Genomic DNA, 23,509 nt, shown 5'->3' on the forward strand with positions numbered 1-23,509 from the left:
TGTGTGTGTGTGTGTGTGTGTGTGTGTACACGGGTGCACACGTGTATGTGCATAAGTAGATGTGGATATTTGTGCATGTCCATGAGTGACTGTGTATGTGCTCACATGGAGGTCAAGGGTCAACACTGGATGTCTTCCAATCACTCTCTTCCTTTTTAATGCTTCTCAGAGTTTCTTACAACATCTCATAGTATAATGAGTTTCCATGGCTTCACACCACTTGGGCATACCCAGTCTTGCTAATGTTAATTTGGGGGCACGGATTCTCATAGAACCTAAAGCTAACTAATCTCTTTGACTAGTTTGTCACTGAGCCCCAGGAACCTATGGTCTCTGTCTTCCTGGCGCTGGTTTTATAGCTGGTCCCAGCCACACCTGTCTTTTTGCTTTGCTTCTTGAGATTTGAACTCAGGCCCTTATGTTTGCATGATTAGTGTCTTACTGGCTGTTTCCATGCCCCTCCATTATTTCCTTACATTTTTCATCTGTCTTACTAGAAATACCATCTTACATTGCAAAATTTTGAATATGAAAATGTATCTGGGCCATGGTAGGCCTTTAACTCCAGCACTTAGGAGGAGGCAGAGGCAAGTGGATCTCAGTGAGTTCAAGGACAGCCTGGTCTACAGACGTATTCCAGGACAAAGATATACAGAGCCCCTGTCTCAAAAAGTCAAAGTAAGAAAAAGGTAAAAAAAAAAAAAAAAAAAAGAAAGAAAGAAAGAAAGAAAGAAAGGAAAGCAAAAAAGAAAATGTACTTTACCAGGAGAGACCAAGATTTGTCTTTATGATCTTTAATATTAATATGAGGAATTGAGTGTGAATTTACCACTTTTTGAGTAAGATTAATGAAATTATTCTCATAGCTACCAATCATTACAGCATGGGAAACAGCTTTCATTATAAATCTTACTCTGATTTACAAATAGTACTCACTGGAATGGTTCATGGTTTACAACATATCATACGTTGCATACATAGCTCTTGTTTTAAATATAAAGAATAGCTCATGTTCTGCAGTATTGTTAGAGAATAAGTTCATTGGCTTGTTAATTTGTTAATTAGGTAATGTGTTTGTTTTTGCTGTGTTCACATTTTAAAGTAGATTAACTGATATCTTGTCTTTTCCAGGTTTTGCACGTTTTCCTTGCTCGGGATTGGGAAGTACTAGATCATTACGTTTTTCAGTCTTTGTGTGTTAGCTCCTTTCTGAAGAGTGATGGAGATGCTGTTATATGGAAGAGGACTGATCCTAAGTCTAATTTTCCTCCTGTTAAAGTTGTCAAGAGCTGAAATACCACTCTCAGGTAAAAGCACAGTGTCCAATTCCTGCTATGATGTTTTTTTTAATTGAACACATGTTCAATTTTAAATTTTTTTTAATTTTCTATTTAATTTCTTAACTGTTTTTAATAGTCACTGCTATAATTTTCAGGTTTGGGTTATGATCTTTAGTTGCTCTCATAACTTTTCACCTTAGTTGTTTTGCTTTTTGTGTAACCTTGGTCTGTTATAAAGAATATAACTGACAGAAAAGTGATGGTTTGTCCTCTGTCTAGAATGACCTGGAATATTACAAAAAGCCTTTTCTTTTACATACTTAGTTTATATCTTATTCTAAGGAGAATTTTGATTTAGAAATTACTAACATTATCAAAGCTATAACAAAAAAGAATCGAATAAGCCTCATTTTTTTAAAAAAAGATTTTATTTGTTTTCAATTATTTATTTGTGTGTTCAGCTGTGGGTATGTGCATGTAAGTGAGTGTGTCTTTGGAGGCCAGAGGAGGGCATCAGATCCTCCTAGAGCTGGCGAACTTGTCTGATACTGGAGCTAGGAAATGAACTTGGGTCCCTTACAGGAGCACGGCAGGCTCTTAATTGCTAAAATATTTCTCCAGCCCAGAAGCCTCATAATCTTCCCCAAAACTATTTTGACTTAAAAATGGAAATAATGATTTATGAAAATAACAAAAGCTCATATTAGAGTTCAAAATTGTATTACCTAATACTGACTTCCAATTTAGTGTATTCTAGAGTGTGAATTGTTTTAAGTCATCTGTCAGTGAGCTTATGAATATATATTTATAATATCTTGGTAATTGCATGCAAAAGGTTAGTAGTCATCATCCATCATTTTCAACAAATTATATTATTAATAGTTTGAAATTAATGCAACTGTAAGCACACTTCATGTTATGGTTTATAAAGGATGAGGACAACCGAGGACTGTTTTTAGCTGGGAGAAGGCCTTGAAATGTGATTCAGATATGTTTATCACGTGTTTCTACCAGAGTCCCTTCTGTGCCTGCTGTATGTACTGTAGAAGGGTATGAGTCCTTTGTTTATTAGAATCTCAACATGGAAAAATAGCGTTATGGATCCTGCTAATTCTAAAGAAATTATCTTTTTCTCAGATAATTTAATGAATTTTTTAAGAGTACTAATAGTGAGGTAAAATATTCTATTGAAGTACTTAGACTCAGTGTGACTAGAGAGCAAGAAAACCTTTTGGGATGTGTTGTAAAATCTCCTCTGATGGTCACTCTGAATTGCTTTAGAGAAGCTGTTATACATCACACAATGTACTGGTAGTCCAATGCTGTCTTGATACCTCAGGCGAGAATCAGCTCTCTCCTATTCTTAACAGGTGGTTAAGCCTCTGTTTCTGTATTCTCAACTGTTAAGGAAGTTTAATTCCCTGTTCTGCATGTATGTTTATATACATGGGTACATTTCTTCTAATATGCTAAAATCTTGCAGCTTGTACAAGTTCATCAAAATTCATCAGTGACCAACTGAGAATTTAAACACCATCATAATTAGTAGATTCTCTCATTAAAAGAAATTATGTGGGTTTTCTGTTTTATTTTGTTGCTGTTGTTTTTGTTTTGGCCTGCAGGTACATGTCAGGTGTCAAAACAGGTCTGAAGATGACAATGAATATCCTGGGGCTGGAATTAGATGATGCTACAATACCTTATGTGTTCTTTGTACCAAACCTAGGTCCCTTGGACAGGTAGCAAGTGCTCTTACTGCTGAGCCATCTCTCCAGCCTCATTAAATTTTCACAGTTAAAAACAGCAAGGGTGCCTGTGGTATTCCAGATTCAAATGTCTGACCTTATTCTCTAACAAACATATATATGCTCCCTGTTTTTCACTTGTTCTTCCGTGATGAAGAATGCAAAATTTTGTATTAGCTCACGTCACTTGTTATTAGTCTGATAGTCTCTGTTACTTATCGTTCATGCTGTAATGTCCTCAGACAATTGTTATAAAATATTAATAGCATGTTTTCAGAGCAACTGAATATTGCCCATTTATTTTGGCACTCTAGAGTACTCACTAGCAAATGCAACCAAGGCAGGTATCCAATTTGAATGTCAACGAGTCTGGTGTCTCTGTAATTGGTCTAATTATAGAGGAAAGGATTTGTAATGCGGAATATATATTCATACAAACACCCAAAGGTTATTAGCTCCATTCCCTGAATAATTAGTTATTGCAAAGCCTTTACAACGTTAGCAAATTTAAGAAAGAATAATGTTGTAATAAACAAGTTGTTCTCAAGTTCTTAGCTGGTATCTTTGGGATTGCTGCTGTGCCTCTCTCTACCATTGGTAATTGCAATAAAATTTACACAGGATGAACTTACAAGGAACTCAATACCCACTCTGCCTAAAGGGCATTAATCAGAAATGAAACAACTGTCAATGTGGAAGCGTTTAGCAAATACTAAAGTGGTGATCAGTATCCACTGGATGAAGCCTGAATTTGAGCTGGCGACAGTGCAATTTACCATTTTTGTTAGGCAAAAAGAAAATAAATGCAATCTTAAAATTGGGAAGAGCTTTCGGTTATTAAGTCTAAATCTAAACTGGCTGTTGATGCTTAAATGATGGTTTGTGGACGCTTCAGGATCTCAGAGATACATTAAGATTACCTGTGAGATCCAAGTGTTTGGAAAATAATATTCCAGTGCCAGTTCCTACCTGCTTTCACTTTCATTGTCATCTGTACTGATTCTTTGAAATCTATAGTAGGAAAACTTCTCTTTCCCTATCACCAATAATGGCATGAGTTCTGAGCTGTCTAACATGCAAGGTGTATCTCATGGTCATACACTCATATTCATATACCCCTAAACCAGCACAATTTTTCTTAAGATTAAAATTGTTAAATCCATAAAACAATATTAACTTTGTTAACTCTCTACCTCTAAAGAATACTGCAACACACTGTGAAATGGATATAAAATAATTCTGCTGCATAAAAGTGAAAGGACTTCCTTGTTTTTTCAATTATATCATTGCTTCAATACACACTCTTTTTACTTGGAAGTATGACTGACAGACTAATTATGATTGGTCAGATGTTTGGAGGCAGATATTTTTCCCTCAGAGGAAGAAAATCATCCTGACACTTTAAGATAAACTGGTAATATATGTATGATAACTGTCAATAACTAAATCTGAATGTTCAAATAAAAATTACACTTGTAGAAGCCTGAGGCCAAAGGCTTCCTAACATCAGTGACTTTACTGATTAGATCAGTGGCAATGCTGAGTAGAGTGACATTATTTGATTGCCTGTTAGAAAAAATTCAAATATTTGTCAGATCTCCATCACTCAGACAACCCGTACTTTTTTTTTTTTTAAGACTACTGTGTGCTGGTCCAAAAATCATACATTGGTCAAAAAGTCACTAAAATTGTACAATATAATAGAATAAGAAGAAGCATATTGGTTAAGTTTTAGATTCACATTATAGTTGTTTAAGAATAAAATAATAACCAAAATCATCTGACTGGAATTTATAATTTCCCATTCCTTTTATTTGCATGTTCATAGGAAGATTGAATTTGTACATTTTTAATCACATTGGCCTACTGCAACATAAAGAGTGCAGAAGTAAACACGAGAGTCCTGCTATCTCTTTAGAAATGACAGAAGTGAGGTCCTGTAAAATAATGAAGTCTTTTTCCTGGTGTCTAGTGATTTCCATATGACATTAGTTATTGTAACTTATTATGGGATTTATTTTAAAAATTAAGTAAACACATGAAGTTTTAACTTTCTATGTAGTTAAAATTGTTACTCACACTCTGGTTAAACAGGGACCATTGGGGTACCTTGTAATTTTAAAGAGGGTGAAGAAGTAAAGGCCTGGCCAAGTGTCCTGGGGTTGAAGGTCCTACCTGTACCTTTCCTTTTGATTACCCAGTAATCAGTTGCTTCTCTGAAAATTACCTTTCTCAAAAACACACATGCCAAAGTCAGTTTTTGCTATCTATTGCTTTGTGATTCCTTATGAATTACTAATATAAATTAACAGCTGTCAGAATTAAACTAAAGAATGTCTCAATTTGAAAATGACTGAGTGCTTACTTAACGTATAGCATTATGTACATAATTATCTCTGGTTTATTTCAAAACTTAATCCAAGTGCTTGTCTTCAGCATCCATGAATTTTGTGTACTCTTATTTTAAATTGATTTAAAATGGGGACTGACAATTCAAGTGAGGAAGAGAAATAAAGATAAATTCATGAATGGGTAATGTCAAATCCCAAGGAAGATTGTAGAAAAGTATTTATCAACAAAAATAATAAATAAAAATCAAAGAAAGAAGAAAATCCTTTTGCAATAAGTATGGACTTCTGGCAGATCTTAATTAGCTATTAATCAATGATTTCAGACTATCAGTACCACACTAATCACACATTGCTTGTAAAATGATTTTGGCACTTATTCCAAGAGTCAGTTCCATTATATCTATATCTGAAAATTTATCATATATTGATACTTCAATAATGGAAAACCCTATAATGTCCTATATATCTATTGAAATACATATTAACTGGAAAAAGAGATGGAAGATAAACATGGTTTGATGGGATGGACTCCATCGTGTCAGGGAAGGTGGTGAGAGGCAGAGGTAGCTGGTCAGTTTACACTCATAGTCAAGAAGAAAAGAGGGGCGAATGGTGTTCAGGTGGTTACCCCATTTTCTAATATCTGTATCTCCAGCCCATTGCTGTTCACATTTCATAATCAGGATGGCTCGCCCCTTCTCCTTTAAACCTTTTTGGAAACACCCAGATAGATGCACTCCATCACGTTTCTTGAGCAGTTCTAAATACAGCCAAGTTGGCACTGAAGATCATCCACCACACTGATGATGTTGAAGGCACATGTTGTTCTGTTACTTAATCTTGTCCTGTTTTCTAAAACCTCATTCTTTAAGTATATTGTTTTGATATTCAGTTCAACAGGTACCAACAATCATAAAGCAGTCATATGTGCAAGTTGCCTTTCCCTTTGATGAGTATTTCCAAATTGAATGTGAAGCTAAAGGAAACCCAGAACCAAAGTAAGTCTATTAGAAAATAATATAATAAAATGTTATATAAATAAAACAATATATAAAATTAAAATAAAATGCTTTCATGTATCTATGGTGTCATGGATCACATATATATGTGTAAACATTTTATTTTAATATATTATTTTATTTATATAATACGTCATATATATGTGAAAGTATTTTATTTTATGTTGGTTTAACGTGACTATCAAAGTTAGAATACAAATCTACATATGGTTGAAACACCAGATTTCTTAGTAAACGGTAGTTAATTCAACTGTTGTCTTATATTTTGATTGTATTTGACAATAAAGTTTGTTTTTGAATCAGAGGGCAGAGCTAGCCACTAGCCTATTAACCACTGATGTTTTGGAGGACTGAAGAAGTAGTAAGGTGGGGCTTAGAGATACCTTATTCCTTTTGGATGAAAGAATGGAGAGATAGGAAGGAAGTCACTAATGACTGCTCTGCGGCTTCACTGATCTCTCAGATTTTTACCCTGATATCTGACTCCTTATTTTCTTATCATTATGAATAATTAGGTAAATGCATCAGTTATAAATTCAAATATGTTTATGTATGTCTCACAGGCATGCTTACTTATTATTCATGCAACTATTCATGTGTGATTAGAACGTAACTGTGAATTTTTCTCAAAATCTATTCTGGAACATTTTTCTAAAACTATAATGATTTTTTCCCCTACAAATCTACTGTCATTATTGATAAAGAATTTCCCTATAGAAATAACAAGAAATAAATATATCAAAGGATACATCTATCGAGTTTCTTTCCACTGTAGTACTTATAACAGGAAAAGCATTGAAATGTGTTAAAAATTAAACAATAACCCATGACAAAATATGATATATCATCATAAAATTACTTTTAATATTATTTTAAAACTGACAGTTTTAAACTGGAAAAATTATATATTTAAGACCGATTCAAATGTGTCGCACACTTAAAAATGCCAGATAAAGGGGATTAATGGAATTTTGTGTGAGTTTGTTTGTTTCTTCACATAAACATATATTCAGAGAAACACATTCTATACTTGTTTTTCCTTCATGTGCTATAATAAATATAGCAGTTATTCAGAATTATATGTGGGTATATATATAAATGTATATAATGAGAAATATTTTTAAATGCCTTCAATTTAAAAGAGAATAAAACTGCCTTCAGTCTCCTTTCTTGCTTTTCACTGTATTTTCCTTATTTATAAGATTTACTGGATATGTCTTTATATACTGTTAAGATTTATTATATATATTTAAAACTCATAAATTCTCTTGGTTTTATTATTTGTACATTTGTTTATTAAAACTTTTTAGAAATAAGAAATGTCATCAATACTTAGGGTAAATTTTCTTTATCTTTAGATTTTCATGGACTAAGGATGACAAGCATTTTGATCTTTCTGACCCTCGGATAATTGTATCTAACAATTCAGGCACATTCAAGATCCCAAATGAGGGACACATCTCTCATTTTCAAGGGAAATACCGCTGTTTTGCATCTAATAGACTAGGAACTGCAGTATCAGAAGAAATAGAATTCATAGTTCCAGGTAAGTGCTCATGTAGAGATTTCATTGACTAGTCTAGTAAAATATTAATGGACGTCATACAGAAATAAATCAGTATATATCCAACCAGCAAATTTTTTACTAGAAAAATTATCTTCACAGTCAGATATTGTCAGAATTGTGTTGCATTTCAGTAACTTTTTATCTAAGCCGGGATAGAAGGAGTTATTTTCCAAATATGATGATGATTAAATCTATTATTAGCTAATATATGTTTCCTCAGTATTCAACATCAGACAATCTCAAAGTTTCTATATCAACACAAAAATAATCTGATAACAGTTTAGTGCAGTTATGCCAGGATTCAGGACCCATATTCTTCATGCAGGTTTCTTGAGAATCTAGGATGATATATCTATTAAAACATACAACCTCACATCCTTAATCAAAGAGTCTAAGACCAAAGCACAAATAGATGTTTATAGATCTTTAAATGCTTCTAGAGTGTCTAGGCAATTTTTTCATCTACTGGCAGATAAAGAAAAGCTAGCTGCATAATCCCAGCTAAACAAAATCTTTTCCCGGTAATAGAGTAGAACCAGCCACTGGCAGTGTATACAATAAGTAGAAATCATGGCAAACTGTAAACCCTTTCCAATTAAGACTGTGATTGCCCCAAATTATCACCAGTTTCTGGTGTCTGATTCATTGACATAACTCGCCTATGTGCATGAAATGTCTGCTTTCCCCACCCCACTGATCTATGATTTCTAACTTTTCACAGCTCTAACCAAAATTTTAAATGGTTTATGGAGTAAATTCTTACATGTAAAAATATCAGTTAGCCTCTTTGACAATTTTTTGTTGTAAAATCTTATAAACATAAAGAACTCAGGAATGTTGTATACCTTTTAGAATGTAGAGCCTTGCTAAAACAAACTATACACCAATGTTAAAGTAACAAATAATGATGAATTATTATCTTGAAAGCTGAGCAAGAGTGCTGTATATAAATATATAAGTAGCTATGCAGAATAAAATATCTAGACCATAAAGATTCCAAATTTTTAAAACAACAAAAATGGAGGAATCATCATAGTTAAGATATTCAAATTAGCATAGATTAATGATAGTCAAAACTCACCTTACTTTCAAAAGTCTTTCTAGAAATTAAGTACCTAAGCATATATGGTATTAAAACAAGGGAGGCAATAATAATAGGCCTACAAAAAGGAACAGATAAATATGTCATAATAACATCATTGGGTGGTAATTCAAGCAGAAAAGAGCATTATTAACGACATACAAGATTTAAGTTATCTGAGTATAAGCCAGAACTAATAAATGTGTATGAAGCATCATACCTAAACTGTGGAATGAATAATTTCATGAGTTTGGGAAAATTGGTACAATTGGTGATCTGTTGAGTTGTAAAAAGAATATAATCATAATATAATTGAACTAGAAATCAATGACAAAGTTCAATAAAAGTCTTCTATTTTGAAAAGTAATACATTTCTAACTTACAGGTCAAATAAGTAATGTTAGGGAAAACAGAGAAAAATCATGGTTTGAAAAAGTCTACGTGAAAAGATACATTGCCACAGTGAAAACATTCTTTAGAGGAGTATTCAATGTCTTTCAAACTTATATGAGAAGGAACAATAATGAACATTAATTATAGAGACTTATTATGTAACATAGCCTTAGAATGAAAATTAGTGAGCTAACTTAAGGTAATAGAAGGTTGTAGTGTGTGTGTGTGTGTGTGTGTGTGTGTGTGTGTGTGTGTGTGTGTAACTAATTCCAATGGTGCACAACATTGACTGGGAGACACATACATCTTCAGAAAAGAGGAAAATGAGGTCAGAAGAGACAACTCAGTCAGTAAAGTGCTTTCCATGTAAGCATGAGGACCTCTGAGCCCAGAATGTTGCTCCTTGTATTCTGTATATTTTTCATCCATCTGGTCACATTCCACAAGCATATGGCAAATACACAAGAATTCTGAGTAAAATTACTCTGTGTCTGCCATCCATCACAGTGATTGTGCCTGTAATGTCAGCGCTATAGCAAGGATGGAACAACAGACAATAGGCCTGGAGCTCATGGGCTGGCCAGTCTAGTGCAGGGAGAGAGCCTGTCTCAAAATGTGTGGTGGAGTCATATCAGGAAAGACACTAAATTATCATCGGTACACACACACACACACACACACACACACACACACAACACAGTACAAATATAAAAATTGTTACATGATATAAATAAGTAAAGACTTTGTTTATCATGTATCAGGCCCCAGAATAATCATAAACAATTAGGCTGGTGTGGTTTTGTGTGGGATTAAGAAAGCTGAATTGACCATATAACAGTTTGATAAACCCATAGACAAACCCCACTTACTAGATGAAAAAAAGAATTTAATTTCTCCCTCAATCTTTCCCTCACTTTTCTATCACTCCTCATTCTCCTGTCCTTCTTTCTCAATCCTTTTTATCTCTCCCTTTTCCTTTTCTTCATCACTTCATCTTTTCTTCCCTCCATCTTACCCTCTCTCCCTTCTTACATCCCCCCTTTCTCCCTCCCTCCATCTTTACCTCTCCTTCCTTCCTTCTCCTTCCCTTTTTTTCTCCCTTCCATACTCCAGCATTACCTGGTGCATAACACTTTCTAATGGACCTACAGGGCCCTACACTTGGCATTTTATCTCATTGTGCATCCGTACATTGACATTGTATCTCAAGCATATTAATTCATTATACATGTTCTGGGTGTGTTCATGGCTTATCCACTATCAAGAAAGACATCTTAATATTTTTTTTAAAAAAATGATGAACAAACTTTAGAAGTTTGGAGATGACACATATTTATTATTTTAGTGAAAATCTTGTAACAGTCTACCCAGAGATCAATAGCTTTCATTCAGTCTTGGATAATTGAAACTAGGGTTTCAAAGTTCCTGAATTTTTAAACAGAAAATGAAATGACCTGGTTTTGTGAAGGTAAGAATCCATTGTTCTAGTCTTGCCTGAGATCTCGGTCTCCAGCTTCATTCCTTTGATAAGTGAATAGAGTAGGGTTTCCTCCTTCCCTCCTTTTCTTTTATTCATTTCTTTTCATCAATTTTAGCTTCAGCTCAGAGTTCTGTATTATTGTTAAACACAATAAATTTGCAAATGGAAAAGAGACAGCAGTGTAACAGCTAAAGGGAAGGGCCACAAGTGACTCTCTTTAGTGTCGTCTCTCCTGTTAGAGTTTCATCTTAAGATATAAGTACAATGAAGGCATATATCAACCCTTTATCTTAGCATATTGTGTCCCAACCTCCTAAAAGATGAATTCACCTAGGTTACCCCACTTTCCTTGCCCAGGTATCTGTAATTTCCCCCACATCACAGGAATTTGGAGGGTACCAGCATTTGTGTTTGATCTATAAATATATTTATTTGTACATACATACCATGCACCGGCAGAGAGAATCTAACTTCATTGGTAGTGGAATGTACTGTTGCAACAATTTGGGTCTCACATCACAGGGAAAGCTTATTCTAGAATCAATTCTGATTAACGACAGCCTAGCTACACAGATTCAGGATGCCCCAAGTTCCACATTATAGTCTGGCAAAAGTTACTAACGTATTTATAGTAATGGAACAAAGAAAGTCATAACTGAAGGAATTTTAAGGATATGTTGGTGGGCACATCAGTCAGGAAGGTTACAGTGCAGTGTGGAAATCTCTGCTATAGGCATCAGATGCTGTCTGATGTCACTCATCAGCATTGGTCTGAAGAGTGCTGAGATCTTTTTGCCTGTCACATAAGAATATTTATAATAATCGCAAGAGGGTTAGGGGTAACAGAGGTGATCAGGATACTAAGGAGGCTAAAGATTATTTAGCTCTGGACTTGCAATATTCCCTTTCTCCAAAGTCACTGAAGTTCTATCAGTTAGCTTCACAGAATGTTCAGCATAAGTTTAATTTTTTTTGAGGGGGGATTCAGTAATATATATATATATATGTATATATGTATATATATTCATATAAGCTTGCAGAAAACATCTCTCAGCAATATAGAGGATTAAGAATACTTGAAATTATAAAAACAAATCTTATGGAAATGTTTCTAGTATAGTTTTACTTCAGTTTAAAGTCTGTAAATACACATGAAATATTGATTAAGAATAAAATTTTGCTTAAGAAATTATTATAACAAGAGACTACTGAACACAATATTGAAGATATTACCACCAATGGAGGTGGGAGGAGCTGGGGTCAGGACCAGGTGGAAGACAATAATGCTCTTGGTGGAATACACGGTGTATAAAAGGGTTTCTATCACGTATCTTTTTTCTTTGTATAACCTGAATTTATTTATGCTTTATGAATGTATTCATAAAGGAACCCGCATGTGACATGGTAATGCTGCTGAAGTGACTGTCCTGGGTTGGTATGATTCAGCAAAAGTAATGAACAGAGCAATGACATGTAGACTTTGAAACTTCATTTAGGAGTTAATTTGAATTGACATTTAGTTAAAAAATGTTTGTAAGTTTTGGATCACAATGTATTGCCATGAACATTGTGGCTGAAAGTCGAGAAATTATTATATAGTCAGCACTCTCTAATCTTGGTTTATGTCCTAATATATGCAAAGAACATTAGAAAGAATATATTTGAAATTAAAATTTGTATTTTCCCATATACACACTATTTTTTTCTTGGCCTAGAGACTGCTTTGTCTGTGTTTTCATAAATATATGTCTCTATTATACATATTTTTAGCTTAAATTAGGTTAGAAATATAGGATGAAAGAGATTAAATGTATATAGTAAAAGACAAGATGTTAGGGCGGTCCTTAGCCTGAATTCAAGTGGTTGCTATGGAGACAAACAAAGCAATAGCTAGACCTATTGCAAGAGAGAACTGGGGCAGCTGCATTTAAGATACAACAATTAACAGGCTTTAAAAATATTTTCTCTTATTACCTAAGCCTTATCAGAGAAATTATGGTGATATGGGGATAAGTCTTGTCAGAATATGACAGTGCTGCAGTTAAGAGTCTGTGGATCAAAATTTCAGGGCTTTAATGTGAGTAATTGCTCTCTTTCTTTGCTGTTGCAAAAGCAAATAAAAAGGATTAGATTTCTAACAAATCATTTCCAAGCTGTCTTGAAAATATTTCATCATCTGACCTCCACTTCAGTGCTTCAGAGTTCATAAAGAAGACTGTTTCAAGCTTCCTCATTTAACAGTGGGTTTTCTCTTCAGCTTCAAGGAATTGTTTTTATTTTCACAGTGATGGAAACTTGGTGGTTCTTGTTTTAATCTGTCTCATTTACCAAGTTGTTATTTAATATAAAGAAAATTTTTATTCACAATGTTTAGTTTCCTATTTTTATAATATCATAGTTGAGCTTTGTAGGGAGAGGATGAGAGAAAGAGCCCAGCAAACAGATTACATCAGTTATGCTCATCCTTTCACTAAAGGGGATGAATATCTATGACATAGGCCTCAGTGACTTAGTCAGCACATCATTATTAGGTTCCCTTCCTGTTCTAGCCATTTTCCTTGTATTCATCAGATTTCTGCCTCCACAGCACAATCTCTGAGTAAATAAGTTTACAAGGAGAAAAGAGTTAGTTTAGTTCACGTTTATGCATTGTCCGGTCCATGATGGGATGGCTTATTGCTTTGGGCCAGATTACAGAAGCACACAGTGGGATGGGAGGATGTGGAAGAGTAAAACCTGCCTACGTTTTTATGTAAGGAAGCAAAGAGAAAGAGAAAGGACAGCAGTTCCATAATTCTCTTCAAGATCATCCTCCCTATAACCTGATAACTTAAAATTAGGCCCCACATCTGTAAAGTTCTAGCATCTCCCAGTAGAAACCATGGAGACATAGTTTGGAAGACGTGGGCATTTTGGGGGATGAACCATTGTGTTTTGGTGATGATGGAGGGCTCCTTAGAACTGTGAGAGCAAACAAAAAGAGTAGAATTAATTCACATGAGCAAAGACTATTGCTTAAAACTAAGCATATTATATCTGTCCTCAACAAATAATTCTATGGTTATTACCAATGAACTGTAATCAGTCAGTCACTTTCAGAGTGGTTTTCGATTAGAGTCATTTCCTTATATGAATTAAAAATTGTCTCTATGACTGCTTCTGTGTTGTGCAATTTAATTTAAAACAACATTGTGCTGCTTAGTTTTCATCATAAACCTGAATCTGGGAAGAAAGAACCTCAACTGATCAGTTGCTCAGATCATATTGACCAGTGGCTATGTCTGTGAAAGATTGTCTTGAATTATGATTGAGGTAGGAGATAAAATATAATGTGAGAAGCTCCACGTCTAGTCAGGTCTGGGCTGTATAAGAAAGCTGAGCATGAGCAAGAGGTAAGCCAGACAGCAGCATCCCTCCTTGGTTTCTGCTGCAGTTCCTGCTTGAGTTCCTGTCTTTGCTTCTCTCAATAATGGGCTGCAATCTTTTGGAGGAGGGCCTGCTTGTTAGTCCCTGCCCCCCAGAACCAAAATAACTACACAGAAACTATATTATTTAAATCACTGCTTAGGCCATTAGTTCTAACTTCTTATTGACTAACTCTTACATATTAATTTAACCCATCACCATTAATCTGTGCATCACCACGAAGTCATGGCTTACCAGCAAAGTTTCAGCACATCTGTTTCCGGCGGTGGTGGCTCCATCGAGTCTCCATGACTCCATCCATCTATTTCGCAACATTCAGTCCAGTCCTCTCTGCCTACCTAAGTTCTGCCCTATCAACAGGCCAAGGCAATTTCTTTATTCATTAATGGTAATCACGGCACACAGAGGGGACTCCCACATCAGTGATCTACAAGTATAATCCCAATAAGCCCTTTCCTCCTTCAGGTTGCTTTGGTTCATGATGTTTTTACAGTAACAGAAAGCAAGAGAATGTTTATTGTAAATGTTAAATGTTCATGATCTTCCATAGTGAAGGCTAAAAAATTCAAGGTAACCAAAATATGAAACAACCAACTTAAATAATCTCTTCTCTAATATTTGCTATGACCCTATAAATTAGATGATGTATAATCTTCCCTGTATCCTAATACTAATTTCATCTTAGTTAACAGCTGTTCTTAAGATTCACAGTATCTGTTTAAGGGCTTGGTAGGCTTATAAATTGTCTTTTCTTTTCCTTTATGTTATGGATGGATTAGATGCTTACTGAACTTATATGTTTACAGTTTTGGAACTGAAATTTCATAATCTAGATTTAATTAATGTAATAAGAATGATAGCACTTCACTGGCTGTATTATCTGTCTGCATCATTAGACTTTTTTTGCTTTGAGGGAGTGGATTGGATTTCCAACTAATAATTCATGTATCTTATTAATTATCTACATTGCAACAGGCTGGGTATTCATATTAAGCATTTGATTGTTGGAATATTAGATAGAAAACAATATGCCCATTCATTTGTCTTATGTGTGTTTTGCTTCCCAAGTTGTCTTTTGATTCTGAGTATAAACAGATTCATCAAAAACCAAACATATGGCTAACTTACATACCAGTGTACACTGGGCCTCAGTGTCACAAATGACACTAAATAAATGGTTAGAACTTCAAGTCTGAGTAGGGAACAGATTTATTAAATTTGAATATGGGTAAGACATGCGTCCTGTCAATCAGAGCCAGGGCTTTAGCTGGCATGTGATCTTTGGGGTGCTAACAGTGAAGTACTAAACTATGTGCCTTTATTAGGAAATTCATGGTACCAATAGCAAAGGTACTCAAGGAGAGCTGTAATTCACATACCCTGCCAATGTCTCAAAAAAATCTGGCATAAATCTGATTACTAAGAGGGAACTGTAATATGGTTGGATGTGTAGCTATTGAACCTTCCCTGCCCAACTTGCTATGGCACTATAATAGCCCACTGCCTCTGACAATACTCAGTTTCGAAAAGTTCTTGATTTTAGATATAAAGCAATTGCTTTTAAACATCTGGTACCTGGATACAACAAAATGTCAGACAATTTCCCTAAAGACTGAGAATGGGTTGGGGGAAAGAGAGCTATATGATAAATACAGAGGAAATGGACAGGAGTTTCCAAAATAAACTTTGTAGAGACAGGCAACACATGTTCAAAACTGAGATTTAAAAAGCCTTAGATTTCCAGAAAATATGGTAATATGTTGTGAATCTTTGCTTAAGTTTAAAAAAATTTAGGACACATATTTAAAAAAAAAAATCTCATCAGGCCAGGACTGATGGTAGAAATCATCCTCTAGCCATTGTCCCGCATCAGGATCTGTGTGAATTCACAATGCCAAGTTCCCCACTAAGGTGGATGAAAGCTCTATAATGTTCCGACAGAATACAATTTGAATATTCAATAGGTGTAAATATTCTATATGAACTTGGAGCATTGGTGTTGACTGCCAGTCCTCTGATGTTCTGACTTCATTCTTCTCATACTTGGGAAACTGATTCCAGCATGAGGATGACACAATAGAATTATTGGAAACCCTCTTTTCCAATATCAGTTGCATTATTTGAAATTGCATTTATTAGAGTGATCCCAAGTTGGGTAGCTCTCTTTGCAACTTAGAGTGGTCAAATTTGCTCTCTCCCATTTCCTTGTGTGAGCTGTGATTTGCTTGTTTGTTTAGTATAGCTAAAGATCTGAACAGGGAATTTGCCAGTCATGTTCACTGTCTTTGCAATAAAGCCAGAGATAGGCAACATAACCCCAACGGAAGAAATCACAGTGTTTGGAAGAAGATGATATCATGCCTGTGAGAACTAAAATCTAAAATGAACAAATCTTGTGGTTTGCAATGTACCTCAGGGAAGAAAGCATGCATGAGTGTTTTTATGCCTTATTCAGAGCACAAGCAAAATTATTTTGGTTAAGGATTTCACCATGCAGAAATATCTTTTAATGTTTTGTTTTTATTTTACTCTCTCTGTCTCTGTCTTTTTTTGTGTCTCTCTATGTCTCTCTCTTTGTGTGTGTGTGTGTGTGTGTGTGTGTGTGTATGTATCTGTGTGTACATGTGTGTGTCATGTAGTGGTTGTATCAGAGCACATGCATGGGGGCCAGAGGACAACTTTAGAAATCAGTTTTCTCCTACCATATGGGTTCCAGGGAATGAACTCAGATTTTCAGGCTTACCCAAGCACCATTTTGTGTGTCCAGGAAGTATCTTAAAAGGGTACAAAAGCTCATGCCAGGTTTTTTCCCCTTTTGTTGAAAATAGATCTTTTTTTTATCATACAATATATCTTGAATGAAGTTTCCCAAGTCCTCCTCTACCTTCCGTCCATTCTGGTTCCACTCTCTTTCTGCCTTTCATTAGAAAAGAACAGACTTCTAAGAAATAACAACTAAAGATTGTACAATAAAAAAATATATATATATAATATATATTTATAAAAAATATAATAAGATGAAGTAGAAACTATTTTATTTAAATTTGACACAGGAACCCATAAGAAGGAAAGGGGTCCCTAGAGCAGGCATGATAGTCAGAGATCTCCCCATTCTTAGTTCGGAGTCCCTTAAAAATCCTAAGCCTATAGCTAGAATATATATACAGAGGACTTGGTACAGGCCCATGTAGGCCCTATACTTCTTCTTCAGTAGTTTCTATGAACTCATATTAGCCTTATTTAGTTGATTCAGAGGGCCTTCTCCTGGTGTGTTCAATGCCCTCTGTCTCTTACACTTTTTTACACCTCCACTTTCAAGGGATTCAGTGAGCTCTGAGAGGAGGGATTTGAAGGAAACCTCCAATTTAGACTCTTTTTCTGCATAATGTCTGGCTGCAGGTCTCTGCATCTGTTCCCATCTTCTGCCTAAGAGAAGCTCTCTAATGGTAATAGGAAAAGGCCCTGTTCTATGAGTATAGCAGAATATCATTAGGAATTATTTTATTGATTTTTTAAGTTTGATAGTGTTTGATTTTACTGTAGAAGTCTAGGCTATCTAACCTCTATTTCTTGGATGCCCAAGGAGCATTGGATGTGGGTTCCTTCTCATGGAGTGGGCCTTAGGTCAAATCAGACATTGCTTGGCTATTTCCATAAGTTCTGTACTACATTGGCCTTACATCTTTTGTAGGCAGGACAGATTATACGTCAAAGGTTTTGTGACTGGCATGGTATCCACATTTCTGGTGGCCTTCGGAGTGCTTTCTCATACCAAAGAGACTAAAATATAGGGGTGAGGGCTTCATTTAGGGACCAGCTTGACTTTTCCACATTTAATGAACTGTGTGGGTGTTGTCCTTGGCAATGGGGCAACATTGTTGGTTGGAAGAGAAGAGCCCTTTGTTTGAGTAGTAGCCTGGGTTGTTTGGGGGTTTCCATGGAATCCCCGTGGCCAACAACTCAATTGAATGAACCTGGTCCGCCCACTGGAAGCCTCTTCTAGAAATGGTAAATTGAGACTCTGTAGCCTCCATTATTAGAAGTTCTCATTAGGCTCACCTTCACAGAATGCCAGAAAGTTTGCACTGCTCTAGATTTCCATGCCACCTCCCTAATGCCCCACCCCCAATCCCTGTAATCTCTCCCTGAACTCTCTCCTTCTACCCCACTTCCCCCTCAACCCGCTTCCCCTCTTCAGTCCCCATCCACCCCCAGTCCACCTCTAAAATCCATTTTCTTTCCTCCTCCCTGAGAGTTCCCTGCACTGCCCCCAGAGAACCTCCTCTTTGCTTAACCTCTTTTTGTTGATGGCTTGAACCTCAGTTATGATTTGCTTGATGGCTAATAATCTTTTATAAATGATTACACACCATATTTTTTCTGGGTTTCCTCATTAAGATGATTCTTTCTAGTTCTATCCATCTACCTGCAAATTTCATAATGTTATTTTTTAACAGCTGAGTAGTACTCCATTGTGTAAATGTACCACAGTTTCTTTATTCATTCATCTGTGAAGGGACATCTAGGTTACTTCCCATTTTAGGCTATTATCATTGAAGCCATAATGAACATGGTTGAGCAAGTGTTCTTGTGGTAAAATGGAATGTCTTTTGGGTATCTTTCCAGGAGTTGTATAACTGGATATTGAGGTAGATCGTATCCCAGTTTTCTGAAGATCTGCTATAATGATTTCCATAGTGTCTATGAAAAGTTGCACTTCAAATAACCCTTTAATATCCATACAAGTTATAATACTGGTCTTTTTTTTACAACATTTGTCTGTATTATGGAGTATACTTGGTATAACTGCATGTATTTCTAAGATCAACCAGTTAAACACAAAATTGTTTAATAGTATATATGTTAGACTAGGGTGTGGGAATTGTGCATACACACCCATCACCAAATTATGCTGATGTACTCATCCTCATTGTATGGAAATGGGACCTCATTTGAAAATAATAAATGAAATGTAGATGGGGAAAAAAAAGTTGCACTTCCACCAGCAATAGAAGAGTGTTCCTCTGGTTCCATATTCTTGTCACCATAAGCTATCATGTATGTTATTGATCTTGGGCATTCTGTCAGGTATGAGATGGAATTTCAAAGTAGTTTTTTTCTTTTTTTATTGAGCTCTACATTTTTCTCTGCTCCCCTCCCTGCTTCTCCCTTTTCCTCCGTCAACCCTCCCCCAAAGTCCCCATGCTCCCAATTTACTGAGGAGATCTTGTCTTTTTCTACTTCCCATGTAGATTAGATCTATGTAAGTCTCTCTTAGTGTTCTCATTGTTGTCTAAGTTCTCTGGAATTGTGGTTTGTAGGCTGGTTTTCTTTGCTTTATGTTTAAAAACCACCTATTAGTGAGTTTTTATTTGCATTTCCTTGATGACTGAGAATGTTGAACAATTTTTTAAGTGTTTCTCAGCCATTTGAGATTCCTCTGTTGTAAATTCTGTTTATATCTGTGCTCCCATTTTAAAATTGGATTATTTGTTTTCTGATATCCAGTTTCTTGAGTTCTTTATATATTTTTGATGTTACTCCTCTACTGGATGTGGAGTTGGTCAACATCTTTTCTTATTCTGTAGGCTGTTGTTTTGTCAGATTGACAATGTCATTTGCCCTGCAGAAGCTTTTCAGTTCAACGAGATCCCCTTTATTGTTTATGTTAGTGCCTGTGCTATCCATGTTCTACTGAGAAAGTTTTCTTCTGCTCCAATGAGTTCAAAATTATTCCCCATTTTCTCTTCTCTTCTATTAGCTTCAGTGTATCTGATTTCATGTTGGTGTCTTTGATCTACTTGGACTTGAGTTTTATAAAGGGTGCTAAGTATGAAGCTATTAGCTTTCTTCTACATGCAGATATTCAGTTTGACCAGCTCCATTTGTTGAAGATGTTTTCTCTTTTCCATTGTGTCTTTCTGACTTCTTTATAAAAATCCAGATGTCTATTGGTGTATGAATTTATATTTGGGGCATCAATCCAATTCCATCAATCTACTTGTATGTTTTTATGCCAACACTAGTTGTCTTTTGTTTTGATTTGATTTTTTAATTAACATAGGCATTTAGTGCTGTGACTTTTCTTCTTAATCCTACTTTCATTACAACTCACAAATTTGGGTATGCAGTGTAATCATTTTTATTGAATTCTAGAAGTCTTTAATTTCCTTATTTATGTCTTGACCCACTTTTCATTCCATAGAGATTTGTTCAGTTTCAGTGAGTTTATAAGGTTTCTGTTGCTGCTGTTGTTGATGATATCCAGCTTTAATCCATTGTGGTCTGATAGGATACAGGGATTTACTTCAGTTTTCTTTTATCTGTTGAGACTTGCTTTGAATCTAAGTATGTGGTCAACTTTGTACAAAGTTCCATGAGATGCATAGGAAAAGGTATATTCTTTAATATTTGGGTAAAATATTCTGTAAATAATTGTTACAATTTTTTATAACACATTAGGTTTAGCATTTCTCTGCTTAATTTTTTTCTGGAGGACTTGTCCCTTGGTGACATTGGGGTATTGAAGCCTCCCACTGTGAGTGTGTGAGGGTCAATAAGTGATTTAAACTGCAATGGTATTTCTTTTAAAAACGTGGGTGTTTTTGTATTTAGGACATAGATATTAAGAATTGAAAGATCATTCTGGTGGATTTTTCATTCGATGAGAATGTAATGTCTTCTCCTATCTCTTTTGATTCATTTTGTTTTGATGTTTATAATGTTAGACTTTGAAATGACTACACCAGCTTGATTCTTAGGTCCATTCACTTAGAATATTTTTCCAACCCTTATCCTGCAGTTATGTTTATCCTTCAAGTTGAGTTATATTTCTAGGATGCAGCACGATGGATCACGTTTTCACAACCATTCAATGCTTTTTTTTGTCCTTTCTTTTCAGTCCTTTTTTAAATTAATGAATTAATTCTTTAAACTTATTTTACATTCCAACCACAGTTCTCCTTCCCACTTCTCCTCCTGCCCCCTCCTCCCTCCCTTCACAACAACTCCCCATCCACTCCTCCCAACAGGTAGGGGCTTCCAATGAGGAGTGAACAAAGTCTGGGTCATTAAGTTCGGCAGGACCAAGCCCATTCCCCCGCATTAAGTCTGAGTATGGCACCCCACTCAGAGGGAATGGGCTCAAATAGGCTAGCTTATGCAACAGGGATAGATCCTGGTTCTACTGCCAGGGACCCTCAGAATTGAGATTATTGATACCAAGAGAGGGTGATGGTGGTGGTAGTAGTGATGTATGTCTGTGTTTCCTTTCTTTTCATCTTGATGGTGTGAGATATTATGTATTTCCTGTGTTTTCATGGATGTAGTTAGCCTTTTAGATTAAAGTTTTGCTTCTACCACCATCTTTTGGGCTAGATTTGTTAAAAGACTTTTCTTAAATCTAGCTATAGCATAGAATATCTTATTTTCCTCATTGATGTTGGTTGAAAGTTTTGCTGCATTTAGTATATCTGGGCAGACATCTGTAGTTTCTTAGAGACTGCAACACGTTTTTCCAGGTTTTTCTGGCTTTTAGAGTTTCCGTTGAGAAGTCAGGTGAAATTCTAATAGGTCTGCCTTTATATGTTATTTGGTCTTTTCCCCTTGCAGCTTTTAGTCTTCTTTCTTTGTTCTGTATGTTTGGTGTTTTGATTATTATGTGCCAAAGGTCCTTTCTTTTCTTGTCCAAGCTATTTGGTGTTCTATTTGCTTCTTATACCTTTACAGGCATGTCATTCTTTAGGTTAGGGAAATTTCTTTTATGATTTTGTTGAAAACGTTCTCTGGACTTACTTCTGAACTAAGATTCTTTATATCCTCTATTCGTAATATTCTTAGATTTGATCTTTTCATGATGTCTCAGATTTTCTGAATACTTTGTGTCAAGAGTTTTTTTAGACTTAACATTTTCCTTGACTGATGTATCCATTTCTTCTGTTGTATCTTCAGGGCCAGAAGAGTATCTCTTCTGTCTCTTGTATGCTGTTGGTGAAGCTTTCCCCTGTAGCTTCCATTCAAATTTCTAAATTTTTAATTTCCAGAATTCCCTTTATTTGTGTTTCCTCTATTAATTCTGTTTTCATTTTCAGGTCTTGAACAGTTTTATCCATTTCTTTCAACTCTTTGTTTCTGTTTTGTTGGGTTTCTTTAAGTGAATTATTCATTTCCTCCAGTTTTTTTTTTTTCTGTGTTTCCCTGGCACTCTTTGAGGATTGATTTATTTATTTTTTCACATGGTTTGTTTGTGCTTTTCTGGATTTCTTTAAGGTAATTATTAATTTCCTCTTTAAGGACCTCTGAAGCCACAAAACAATCCTACACCAGTTAAGAATTATGGATAATAAAAGGCGTTATTTATTTAAGGGAAAAAACTTACAGATTACCATCCCAAACACTCCTCTCCTCACAAACAGGAAACAGAGAGTCTAGACCCCAGAGAGGAAGCCAGAAGCAAGAGAGAGAGTGTCCGGTTCCTGCTGCTTTTTAAAGTATAAGAGACCACTCCCCATTAGGCTGGTACCTTAAAGGCTATTGGCTGAAGGAGTGGAAGGAGCTCCCGCAGCAGACCTCTATTACCTTTATAAACTTAGTTTTAGGTTGTTTTTTCTTGTGTTTCAGCTATATTGGCATATTTAGGGTCTGCTGTGGTAGGATAGCTGCACTCTAGTAGAGACCTATCGCCCTGACTGTTACTGTGTTTAATATTGGTGTCTGCACATCTATATTCGGTATGATTATAGGTCTAGCTGGTGATATCTGGATTTGTCTTTGTTGAGTTATTTTGTTTCTTGGTTTCTGTTTCCTCCTTTGATTTTCAGAGAGTGTGATGGCTGTGTGTTACCTGTTTTTCTGGCCTGCTCAGGTGGTGTTTTTGCAGGGAATGTCTGCTGATGTCGAAGGCTGGGGCACTGAGACCAATTTGGGGAAGGAAGGTTGGAAGAGAAGGTCTCTGTGATTTCTTAGGAATGGGTTCAGAGAGGAAAGGAAGACCTAATCAGATTGTCAGCTGCAGAGTTTGTAATGAAGCTCGGATGTGTGTTGAATCTCAGGAGCAGTAAAAGAATTGTGTGTCTGCCTTCTGCTTACTTATTGCCTTAGATGGGGTAGCCCATGGATTAGCAGGGCATACCTGGTGGGTTTCAGGTCTGGAAACAGTGTAGGAGTTG

At 35.6% G+C, this 23,509-nt stretch overlaps 1 protein-coding gene across 6 annotated transcripts in view; it reads left to right on the forward strand.

Moving 5' to 3' along the window:
* The window catches only part of Chl1 (cell adhesion molecule L1 like), a 211,522-nt gene that overhangs the window by 124,868 nt on the left and 63,145 nt on the right, over positions 1 to 23,509 (forward strand). For all 6 annotated transcript variants that reach the window (XM_013352993.2, XM_005364953.2, XM_013352991.1 and 3 more), the window contains 3 exons: positions 1,132 to 1,307; positions 6,269 to 6,374; positions 7,754 to 7,941. In XM_013352993.2, coding sequence (XP_013208447.1) covers positions 1,220 to 1,307; positions 6,269 to 6,374; positions 7,754 to 7,941 — 382 coding nt within the window. In that variant the 5' untranslated portion in view covers positions 1,132 to 1,219. The remainder of the gene's footprint in view (positions 1 to 1,131; positions 1,308 to 6,268; positions 6,375 to 7,753; positions 7,942 to 23,509) is intronic.

This window comes from Microtus ochrogaster, unplaced genomic scaffold (genome assembly GCF_000317375.1).
Source record: "Microtus ochrogaster isolate Prairie Vole_2 unplaced genomic scaffold, MicOch1.0 UNK1, whole genome shotgun sequence".
In the NCBI taxonomy this organism is placed as follows: Eukaryota; Metazoa; Chordata; class Mammalia; order Rodentia; family Cricetidae; genus Microtus; species Microtus ochrogaster.